We start from the raw sequence: 12651 nt of genomic DNA on the forward strand, positions 1-12651 counted from the left end.
TAAAGCAAGCTTGTGTGATGCCAATTTAATGCTTAGAAAATATAGCATTTGTTATTTTGATTTAGAGCAATGTTGCATTTCAAAAGCATTGTGCAAAGCTGATAGAATGCAAGTTGCATTTTAAAAGAGTGGTATAATTCTAACATGATGCAGCATAGCACTCGAAGGGCTGTTGTAATGCAAAATTGCACTTGATGTGCTGATATAGTGTAATTTAGCCTTTGAATGCTGGTGTAAAGCTATAAAAATGCAAAGCTTTAGTGCTTATGGTTACTTGGGCAGTTCGTAAAGGAGGTGTAAAAGTTTATTTCGAGAAATCCAGCATTTTGTTGTAATTTTTTTACATTAATTTCTGAAGGAGCACATTTTTTTGGCTAACACGCCATTTTATTGTATTTTACTCTCTTTTGTCCATGAAACTCATATTTTTCTTAATCTTCTTCATTTCAGAAAGTGTTCATTTTGGAAGTTGGTTCATTTTAGTAAAATTTGCCGCACTGCAGTAAACGGTGAGAAGAAAGATAATTTGACATCTCACTTGGTATCCCTCAACTCACCATCATCACTCAGTCGAATTGTCATAAGTGAACTACAAGTGAGACGGTGCACGCTCATTTTTGTATAACCATTTATGTTTCTTAAATAACCATTTTATGATATTTACTTCAAAACCGCCAATATGGTTATTTTTCAACAATTTTTCTAGAAAGAATTTTAACCATTTTGGTAGTTTTCGAGTATAAACCATAAAATGGTTGAATAATTTGATATCGCCATTTTGAAAGCGGTAATTGCAGCCGGACGCCCATTAAGCAAATTTTTTTCTTCCGCGGAACAGCATCCAGTTTCCAGAAAAATCGGTTCTGGAAATCGTGGAAACTTTGGATTTGTAGGAGATGGAGAAAGGTAAGTGATTTCTTCTAATTATTTGCCGATCCCAACAACATAAACAAAAAAAAATTTCAGGGTATCGATTGGATGACGCCGGTTTAGGCACGGCAGATACACCAACAACGTTCAATAGGACGCGAGGACTCACCCACCGTATAATCATTACCATAACCATTATCATGCAGCCACTGCTAATGGAAGTTCAAAAGGAATTGTGTTTCACACCATCCGGAAGGAGCTGGAACGGGCCGGAATGTATGACAAACATCACCAGCGAGTCAAGGATTATTCGTCAGAACCGCCTCCTCCACCCTCACCCCGATAGCAGACTAGACTATTCCGCAAAGCTCGTTTCCATCCATCCGTCCCGGTAGCGTTCGTGGGGGAATTTTACCTTTGCTACCAGGTGATTCGGCTGCTGTTTGCGTTTGCTTAAAGTTAGATGGCAGTCATAATATATTAAAAAAATCTATCAAACTATTATAATGGGTCATAGTTTTTAAGTATTATCATAATGTACAAGAAATAAAATTATTATCCTGAGTACTCTTGTTTTTCTAAATTCGACAATTGCAATCAATTTTACAAATCCCACAAAACAGCTCTTACGGTTGAAAAATAACCATTTTTCAATTTCTACGGTAATCGTTCTTACGGTTAAAAAATAACCATATTTCTACTTCTCCCCGAAAAGTCATTTTATGAGTTCTCATGGAGAACTCATAAAATGACATTTCCCGGGAAAAGGTCAAAAATGGTTATTTTTGAAACATATATGGTTTAATAGTTTCTAGCGTGTGGTGTTGTGGTGTGATCAGCTGAATAGAATAGCCGAAACGAAAAATTTCTTCCAAATTTTGTTCACATTGAACACAAAGCTGAGCGTTTTGAATCATTCGGAAGTTCACAAATTACGGGCCTTGCTGAAGGTTGCTGTTAGTGGTGTAGCCAAGAGCGTTTCAAATAACTTGTTATTTGTGTTTTACTGATTGCTGTTGTACATCGAAATTCACCGCTGCTGCTCCATTTGCTGCTCCTGCTGTTTCATCTGTTGCTGCTGCTGCCCCATTTTTTTGCTGCTGATATTTGTTGTTGCTACTGCTTGCTGTTTTCGGTGATTGCCATTGCTACTGTTAGGATTTTTTTTCCTCAGCTTTGGAAATATTTTGGTGATCCGGAAATATTTTGGTGTATCAGGTATGTTGATTTTTACTCATTGTTTTTAATACATTTTATCATTTGATGTTGTTGTATGTTTATTTTTAGAGGGTTTTTGATATATTGTCAAAATACGAGACATTCTAATATTTTTTTAAATTTATTTATTTTTTGTTTTGTTTTCTTTTCTTTTTATTTGAACGTCATTATTGCTGGGTTTATTTAAACACATTTTTATATTCAGAATGCCTTTAACTACTACAATGGAACCTTACATTCCCGGGTCAGTTCCATTCGCTCAGTATATCGAGCAATTAGAATGGATTTTTATCCACAACCAATATTCTGAGGACCAATATAAGGCCTCATTTTTAGCGGTTTGTGGACAGAAGGTTTACTCCAAAATAAAACTTTTATTTCCGGGTAGAAATGTAAGAGATATTTCATATACAGAATTAAAACAAGAATTAACTAAAAGCTATGATCAAGACACGAATGAAGTCGTAAATAGCGATAAATTTTGGACTCGCAGACAGGGTGAAAGCGAGAGCAACATGGATTTTGTTTTAGCCGTAAAATTTTTGGCTGAACTTTGTAATTTGGGTGACCTTAAAGAACAGGGGATTAGAGATGTGCTGGTAATTGGAGTTAAAGATGAAAATTTAAGAAGAAAACTTTTTAACGAGGAAAATTTAACGGCTAGCAAAGCTGAGAAGATGATAATAAACCAGGAACTAGCTTGGAATCGGACTCAATCGGTAAATACTAATTCAACAAGACGAGACAGTTTGATCAATAGACTTGGAAGACGTTCAGTTCGGTCTCCGGTTAGACATCGATCTAGGTCACGAAGCTGGAGTAATAGTAGGAATCGAGCAGTAACTTTTCGTAGACACGATACTTAAAACGACAATTACTCTGATAATAGACCCATTTATCGATGTACCTTTTGCAATAAAACAGGTCATACCAAGAAATACTGTTATCGACTAAAGAACAGAAGCCCTCGACAACAAAGATCAAGTGTGAATAATGTTGCTTTGCCACAACCAAGTTCATCCGGACTTTTTAAGAGATTAAAAAAGGATCTAGAGTCTGATAGTGATAACGATTTAGACTGCATGATGATTTCTTCGGTTCACAAAATAAATGAGCCATGCTATGTAGATACCATTATAGAAAGGAAGCGAATGAAGATGGAAATAGATTGTGGTTCGGCTGAAAGTGTGATATCCGAACAACAATTTAACAGAAATTTTGGACATTTGAAAGTTGAATCGTGTAATAAACGTTTGGTGGTAATAGATGGCAAACGACTGAATATTCTAGGAAAAACAGATGTGAACGTGCAGTTGAATGGAAATCAACAGAAGTTATCACTAGTTATTTTGCAATGCAGCAATGATTTTGTTCCTTTGTTAGGTCGTACTTGGTTGGACGTTTTCTATACATGCTGGAGAAAGACATTTACCAAACCGTCAAATGATTCAGTTCATGCAGTCAAGGTGGAGGAAGCAATGGATGATATTATGAGTAAGTTCCCTACAGTATTTGACGAGGATTTTTCTAATCCTATTAAGGGATTTGAGGGAGATTTTGTTTTAAAGGATAATACTCCAATATTCAGAAAAGCGTATGACGTGCCTCTCAGACTTAAACAAAAAGTTATTGACTATTTAGATAATTTAGAGAAAGATGGTATTATTGAACCGATCGATGCCAGTGAATGGGCATCTCCAGTTGTCGTGGTGATAAAAAAGGATCAAAATATACGTTTGGTTATCGACTGTAAAGTCTCGATCAACAAAGTTTTGGTAACCAACACGTATCCTTTACCTTTGCCACAAGATTTATTTGCTACTCTTTCGGGAGCCAAATTTTTTTGTTCTTTGGATCTTGCAGGTGCTTACACGCAACTTTTATTATCAAAAAGATCGAGGAAAATAATGATAATAAATACAATCAAAGGATTATATGTTTATAAGAGATTACCACAAGGCGCATCGTCTTCTGCTCAAATTTTTCAAAAAGTTATGGACGAAGTTCTGAAAGGACTTGAAAATGTAGTATGCTATTTAGACGATGTGCTTATTTCTAGAAAAACTTTGAAAGAATGTAAACGTAACCTTTTTCTAGCCTTGGAAAGATTGGCTAAGGCTAATATAAAAGTAAATCTAAAAAAATGCAAATTCTTTGTTTCTAATTTACCCTACTTGGGTCATGTTTTGACCGAAAACGGTTTACTTCCTTGTCCAGAAAAAGTAAAGACAATTCAGGAAGCGAAATGTCCTCAAAATATCTCTGAGTTAAAAGCGTTTCTTGGTTTACTTTCGTATTATTCGAAGTTTATACCAAATATGTCCACTCGGGTGAATTGTCTTTATAAATTATTAAAAAAAGAAGTAAAATATATTTGGACAGAGGAATGTAACAGAGTTTTCGAGGAATGCAAACAGTTGCTTTTGAAACCGAATTTGCTTGAATATTTTGATCCAGATAAACCTGTTGTGGTAGTAACAGACGCGTGTATTTATGGTTTAGGAGGAGTTTTAGCTCATGAAATTTCTGGAGCAGCACAACGGAAATACCCAATTTTACATTTAGAAGCCCTCGCTGTTGTAAGTACAGTGAAGAAATTCCACAAATATTTGTACGGCCAAAAGTTTACGATCTATACTGATCACAAGCCGCTTATTGGAATTTTAGGCAAAGAAGGTCGTAATTCAATTTCAGTTACCCGGCTTCAAAGGTTTATTTTAGAATTGTCTATATATGATTTTGAAATTTATTATAGACCAGCTTCTAAATTAGGCAATGCAGATTTTTGCTCTAGGTTCCCACTTGACGAAAAAGTACCCAAAGATTTGGATAAAAATTGTATTAAAAATCTAAACTTCACTGATGAATTCCCGATTGATTATAAAGAAATCGCTTACGCCTCAAGTAAGGATGTTTTTATACAACAAATTATAGAATTTCTTAAAAGAGGTTGGCCTAAACGTATCCACAAACACTATCGAGATATTTTTTCAATGAACCAAGAACTGGAAGAAGTAGAAGGATGCGTTTTGTTTCAGGATAGAGTTATTATTCCGAAAACTATGACATCGAAAATTTTGGACTTATTACATATGAATCATTCCGGCATTAATAAAATGAAAAAAATGGCTAGAAGAACCGTGTACTGGTTGGGTATCAATAAAGACATTGAAAAATTTGTTAAAGACTGTAGAATATGCAAATTAAATACTCCAACTAAAACTATTGCTCAATATTCAAAATGGATACCAACAAACAAACCATTTTCACGGATTCATGCGGATTTCTTTTACCTCCAAGGTAAAATGTATTTATTGATTGTCGACAGTTTTAGTAAATGGATTGAGCTAGAAAATATGAAAAATGGTACAGAAAGTAAAAAAGTCATAAAAGTATTTTTGAATGTTTTTGCCAGATATGGTTTCCCAGATGTCATAGTCACGGATGATGGACCACCTTTTCACTCTGAACAATTCATCAAATTTTTTGAAAGACAAGGCATAATAATGATGAAAAGTTCACCATATCATCCAGAAAGCAACGGCCAGGCGGAACGAATGGTCCGTTTAGTTAAAAATGTTCTTAAAAAAATTCGGTTGGACCCTAATATAAAAAAGCTTGATGTGGATGAGCAAATGTACCTGTTCTTGTTCAACTACAGTAATACCTGTTTAAATACGGACTACAGTTTTCCTTCAGAACGTCTACTGAAATACAAACCAAAAGGGCTGTTGGATCTTATAAACCCTAAGAAAAGTTTTAAAAACAATTTGACAACATCTAATGATGATTTATCTCAACAGCGGAACACCTCACCTCAAAGACTGAGAGATCCTTTTCTGAGTGTGAAAAATGGAGACCTGATTTTTTATATTAATCCGAACAAAACTGATTTAAGACGATATCTTCCTGTCACATTTTTTAAATGGATTTCTCAAACTATTTCACAGGTGTCACTGGGTGGCAGAACGATTTTAGCACACAAGCGTCAGCTTAAGCTTACGGATAACGCTCGTAGAAAAAACCGTCGTTCTTTTCCACATGGATCAACAATTTTGCCTGCAGATACCACAAACGATTTTGAACAAGCCAGTTTTGAAGCAACGCATCATGTTTTATCACCTTTTTCAAGCGGCAGTAGCAATAAACGGAGAAGAGAACCAGACGAGAACAGTGAATCTGAGGATTTTTATGGGTTCGCAGCAGATTCTTTTATGTTCGCGGGGGAGGAGAATGAAGAGGATAGAATATCCAATAGCAATGAAAATCTTAGAAGATCCAAAAGATCATCGAAAAGAAAAAAGTTACATGACTACATTTATTATTAGTGTTCGAGAAAAAAAAGCTGGTAACATTTAAATTTTGTTTAATGAATTTGTAAGCATGAATCATGCACTCGAATATAGATCTTAAAGCAAAACGAAATAATTTAAAATATGAATTGATTAGTTTGTAAACAAACTTTCTAAATTATTAATAATCAAAAAGGTTGACTTAGTTCTCGAAAGGAAGGAGAAGTTGTAGTGTATAGCAAAGTGCTTTTCGAATAGTCATGAACAACCCCAAGTGGGAGAGAGTGAGAATGTGCACAAAGGCACAAGCTCCGGATATAAGATTGAATAAAAGACTAGGTCATTCGTTTTGTGACTTTCAACCTAATCACATAGTGTTTCGTAGAACGCCTCTATTTCAATAATATCATACCACGTGCTTAATTTAGTTTCCTTTAATTATAAACTCATAAATCAATTATAAAACTTTACAATAACCATGTAAGTCTACCTCTTGATCTTTCTATAAAAAGTACCCTAGCGATAAAATTCCTCCAGCTAGCCGTATTGTTGAAAAGATCGGATAAAGTTGCGCTCAGATTAGCTGGTCGAACAAGGAAAGGGACTAATTTGTAAGTCGATTTAATACTACTTTTCCTACCTCAAATACTTACCTGTTAAAAATAAATTTCAGTTGAGTTCAGTCGAGGACGAACTGCAAAAACCCCAACATTAAGCATCTAAGACTTCTTGATCCCCTTGGGAATTTGAAATGGATTTTTTTCCGGGCTCCTAGTGGCTATTCCGCAAGTTGTGAGGACAGGTTAACTTTAGAACCCTAGGAGATTCTGGACCAGGATTTCATTGCTCTTAAAATTGTCTACTTAAACTTCTAGAACTGAAAGTTAACCTGTTCACCACGTTATTGAAATGGTGTTTGTATAGCATTTCAATATCTATTATTAATATAGACCAGTAAGTTTAATCGCCGGGTAAGTGAAGACGATGGTCATCAAAATAATACTGTTTAATAAATAAGTTAGCACAAAAATATGCTGAGTATAAAATGTACCAGGTAATCTTTTTTTCGAATTTTTCAGGACTTCTATAGGCATTTTCAAACACTCGTCACATACTCCATGGTCGAAATTCCGCACGGATGAAGCAGGAGCTTTGCTAGATTTCTCCTTCACTTTGCCGTTTGGACTTAGCAATAGCTTGCAGTATGAAATTGGCATGAAGGAAGTTTTTACAACACCATTCTTCATCATAGAAACCTGTGAACCTCGATTGGCATCTATTATTCGGTACATCGGAATATACGAAGGTCGCGACAGTAGTATATATCCTACGAAGGGAACTTATGTCAAGGCAACAAACGAACTGATTGGAAGTCCTCTAAACCAGTTTGGTTTGGTTAAGAGTGACGTTCACTGCGAGTTGAACGTGCCCCTTTTGGCTGGAATATCGCTTCAACTGTGCGGTCGAGCTGGAATTTTAGTCAACGATAAACGGAAAGAGGCGATCCCAATCTATCAGTTGTTCTATCCTGGTGGTCCACAATCGCTTAGAGGGTTTGAACAAGCAGGAGTGGGTCCTCATCGAGACGATGTGGCGGAGGGTTGTCAGGTAAGAATAGAATATAAATTTCAATGCAGTCCTGAAACTTGTTATTACTTTTTAGTCGTATTGGGCCACAGGAGTTCATCTCTGGAGCCCACTACCATTCAGTCGAGCTGGAGATCTCAGTGATCTTTTTAGATTGCATTTATTTTACAATTTTGGAACTTGCAACACTTTTACGACAGGTAACATTGCATTATTTTGTCCCGATTTACTTCAAATTAAACATTCATATTGTTTCAGACAAACTTCGTAGTACGGTTGGGGCAGGACTCGCCGTGAGAATAGGTCAAAAAGCCCGAATCGAATTCAACTGCTGTCAGCCGTTGTCTTTCGAGAGTGGAGATAGAGTGAAAGAAGGATTCCAGTTTGGAATCGGTTATGACTTCATATAAACATCTTCGAGTATTTTTTTAAATAACGAATGCTTAAAGAACCTTACAAGAAACGAGCCTTTTTTGATGCAGTTCGTACAACAAAATCTCTGAGCGCAGTTTAAAGCATTTGCAAAAAGGCAAAATTCTAGTTCTAAAATTACGACCGGCTTGTAGAGTAAACAGAAAAACAATAGTCGAAAGTTATAGACGTAAAATTCACTGTTAACAAAGTCAAACTATTTACCTCTAATAAATTTAACTGCGTAACGATCTTCAACATTCTCTGTAATTATTTTATTCCGAACACAACACAAACTTCACATAACGCATAGCACTGTTTCGTTTCAGTTAATCTGCCAGCAATTGAAATTCTTGGCATCAAGTGGAAATAGTAATTCTACCCTTTCTATTCAGAGTCCTTCGGGTTTTAATCTGTCCCCGAAAGACTTCCTTCCACTTTCTCAGAAGTAAAACCTCAGGCTTCCCTCCAGAATTCAGGACCTTCAGTAGTTAACAGGAATGCAATAATTCCCACAGAAACTGCATCTGACTCATCCTCGAATAGTTTTTCGGCTGATGGTTAGATGAGATTTTCGGAAATTATTGCGTTCATCCTTGACTTTTTCAGCGTACCAGCAGGATGGAGGATTATGATTAATATGTTTGTACCTCTCCTGAGATAAGCCTTGCAAAAGAAAGCTCTCACTATGACCCTCATCGCAGAAGCAATCATTTTTGATGAATAACTCGTCCCTCGAGGTAAGAAAAATTGTTTATGTATTACAACGGAACTGCAGAAGTATTATACCAAAATTAAACTCCTTTAAGGTATTGGTACACAATTTAAATTGTGATGTGTTCGCTTTAGGCGAAACTTGGCTCTTTCCAAACATAGATTTCAACTTCCATAGCCACAGTTTTGACGTCCATTTGGGGATCAAGAAAAGTCATTCTTTCTATCGTATTTTACATCAACCATCACCGGGTATTGAAGTCGTTTCTCGCCAAGCTAAACCTTCGGCTAGCCTCGGTATATATTCCGCCAAATTCAAGCGTGAGCCGGCATCAATTGGCGATTGGGGATTGTACGTGGAAGGTAATCCAAGACCCTCAGGGAAGCGATCATTTGCCTGCATCCATATTTCTGTCACCAGTGGTCGCAGTCCACCCGAAGAGATCATTATTCTTTATGACCTCACAGAGAATTCGGAAAAGTATGCATCGGGTGTCATTGAAGTCATCGACTCAACGGAAGAACTGCCTCCGGAGGCAGAGAACAGTTTGGAATTGGTTAACAGGCCAAAGGATGTTCGGCCGAATAGGACGAATGGGACATTTGATCATTAGGCCGAATGGACTATAGACCGGAAGGTCGTTAGGCCGACTGGTCATTAGGTCGATAAGTCATATTAACGCTTGTTGGCATGCTGGGGCGAATGGCTGTTAGGCCGAATGGTCGTTGGACTGAATGGTCATAAGGCCGAAAGGTCATCAGGCCGAGTGGATATGAGGCCGAATGGAATAAGGACGAATGGTCGTTTTTGTAATTTTTGTAATGTATGCAAGGCTGACTTGACGACTATTCGGCCTAGCATCCATTCGGCCTGATGACCATTCGGCCTAGCATGCTTTCGGCTTTACGTCCTTTCGGACTAAGAGCCTTCGGCTGGATAACCGTCGACAAAAATTATGTAGTTTTTCTCGTAGCCACGACGTGCAGATTATTTTGCGTGTAAGGATTTCATTGTTGAAAGCGCTGGTATTCCTCGTTCCAAACTTTCACAGACTCCTCACTTACAATATTTGGAGATTTTCCTTGGTTTATCCGATGACGATTACGAACCACCTGGCGAGATTCGGTGATGATCTTGAAAATTTACAGGAGGCTCTGAAAAGTGACGACGGGGAATTGCGGAAGCGAGCTATGCAAGATGAATACGACGCTTTGATTGCCAACAAGAAATGGACCCTTTCCGAACTTCCTCATGGGCGAAAGGCAATCAGAACGAAGCGGATGTTCAAAAGGAAATTGGACAGCGATGGGCGAGTGCAGCAACTCAAGGCGTAGCTCGTTGTAAAAGTTTTTTCGTAGCGAAAAAGGGTGGACTACGAAGAGACCTACGACGTGCTACGACCCTGCGATATGTCTTTGCTCTAGCCGATATGTACAATCTGGAACTCAATCGTGACCGTTCTTTCAAGAAGACCTCCACGAGAAAATCTACATGGAGCAGCCGATGGGATTTACCGAAGGAACGAAGGTTATTTTTTTTTATTAGTATTTGGTCTCGCGACAGAACTCGATGAACATAATTCCTAAAACTCACTCGGTCCATGGCAACCGTTCTCCAATTTCTCGGACATCCCACATTCGTCAGATCACGCTCCTTTTGGTCTAATCACCTCGCTCGTTGTGTAACCGTTATTTATTATGATGCATGTATTTAAGTATCAATTTCGATCAGCAAAAGCACCTACCGCACTTTTAGCCTCAGTTTGGGGCCGTTCACATACCACGTGGACAACATAGGGGAAGGGGGGGTGTATGGAAATGTCCACGCATGTCCACGTGAACATACTTACTGTTTGAATCATAGAATTACAAAGCTTTCCAGTTTAAGTTAAAACAGTCAAAAGCCACTTGAAAGCAAGTAATAAATATGATTATTAAGAAATTTAAAATCTTTAAAATTATTTTATATCATGTAAAACTATTTCTTTTTTTTAATCAGTCATTACAATAACAAATAGGCAAAAAGTAGTGTTTTATAACTGTCAAATGAGTTTTTGAAAAAAAAACAATTTCAAATCTGTCCACGTGGACATCCGGGGAGGGGGGTAGGGGTTTGCCAAATGTCCACGCTTGTCCACGGACGGGGAGGGGGGTGTCAAAAATCTCATTTTTCTGTCCACGTGGTATCTGAACGGCCCCTTTTGGCGGTTTCCAGTAAGTTCGTGAAAACCCTAGTTCGACATACATGTCAAAAGGAAAACATAAGATAATGAAAATGAAATTTCGCTCAGTGGAGGAAAAAACGAAAAAAGAGTGGTGCTTTTTCGGTCGTGCATTTAGTTGGTGGTGCGAAACAAGGCATAAGTGGGATCAGAACCGGAGCCCGAACGGATCGGCGAGGTTAACCAGTCCGCCGGGAACAGCAAACATTGCTGAAGCGGTACCAGATCTACGGAACTACTCAACAACCGTGCCACAGTGGCTGCTGGTGAGTCAACAAATTACCTTTTTTCAACAACGCGTTAACATGCTCCCGCGCCTTTGTCAGGTTGTCCCGCCGTGTTCAAACGGAAGCTCGAGAAATCGAGGCAAGAGCCCATCGCGTCGAAATTCAACCAGCGAGAAAAGGACAGCAAACGAGTGTCGCATACGGGGCGCAAGCAACGGCAACATAAGCGGTGAGTTATCCTCAAAAAGCAATGAGATTATGTACAGCAAATACATATTGCGCTCTCATAATTTAGGCTCCCAATATCGCCAGCGTCACGCCTTGGAAAAGGCAGGATTCCGTGCGCACAACAGCCCCTGCAACGGGTAAGCCAAAAGCGTCCAGCAAGCAAAATTAAGAACTCGCAATTAATGAGGTTATGTCCTCTGGGTTTTTTTGCTTCTCGGCTTTCTTCTTAGCTTCCACTTGTGGTATCGGCGAAAAGCATACGGTGTTGGGCGTATTAGTCCGGTTCAAAGAAAACCGTTAGGGGATCTAGGATTCCAGGATTCTACGCGCAGGCGAAGTCTCTCAACAGCAGAAAGGAAGCGGGCTTCCCGGATAAGGGGTGCCTCTGCGTCTTCATTGGTCATCCACACGGTCGCCAGCACAGTGCATTCAGCATCTTGCGAAGATTGCCGTGCCTCGAGAACACGGGCTCATTTCAACTACATCCTTTGTTGTCGGCCAGACCGTATCGCAGCAAAATTGTGCACGGAGCAAAGCTGTTGGATTGCCTATTGGATCCGGAAGTCCGGTGTTCGGACACTTGCGAGGTGTGCTTCGAAGCGACGACCGACCATCGACGATTTGGCAGTCATGATGACGATTTCATATAGGCGCAGCGTCAGGCGGCGCTAATCGTTTCGCCCTAGTCAGTGCAACACCAGTAGGTTTTGAATGTCCGGTGCCCGAGAATGCTGGTAAACATCAACTCACATTACAAACAACTCGGCGGTCACCCTCAAACCGTCAAGAAGAAGCAGAACATCTCGTGCGGCGTGCGTCAGATGATGACCGAACATGTGAGTTTTTCCTTTGCTATGATCCACTAAATACATGCGAATGAAA

At 38.7% G+C, this 12651-nt stretch overlaps 1 protein-coding gene across 3 annotated transcripts in view; it reads left to right on the forward strand.

The window, feature by feature from the left end:
• LOC129751081 (SAM50-like protein CG7639) overlaps positions 1-8636 on the forward strand; it is a 97280-nt gene extending 88644 nt beyond the window's left edge. For all 3 annotated transcript variants that reach the window (XM_055746366.1, XM_055746365.1, XM_055746364.1), the window contains exons 6-8: positions 7460-7988; positions 8044-8167; positions 8226-8636. In XM_055746366.1, coding sequence (XP_055602341.1) covers positions 7460-7988; positions 8044-8167; positions 8226-8377 — 805 coding nt within the window. In that variant the 3' untranslated portion in view covers positions 8378-8636. The remainder of the gene's footprint in view (positions 1-7459; positions 7989-8043; positions 8168-8225) is intronic.
• Positions 8637-12651: the final 4015 nt, after the last annotated feature.

Source organism: Uranotaenia lowii, chromosome 3 (genome assembly GCF_029784155.1).
Source record: "Uranotaenia lowii strain MFRU-FL chromosome 3, ASM2978415v1, whole genome shotgun sequence".
Classification (NCBI taxonomy): Eukaryota; Metazoa; Arthropoda; class Insecta; order Diptera; family Culicidae; genus Uranotaenia; species Uranotaenia lowii.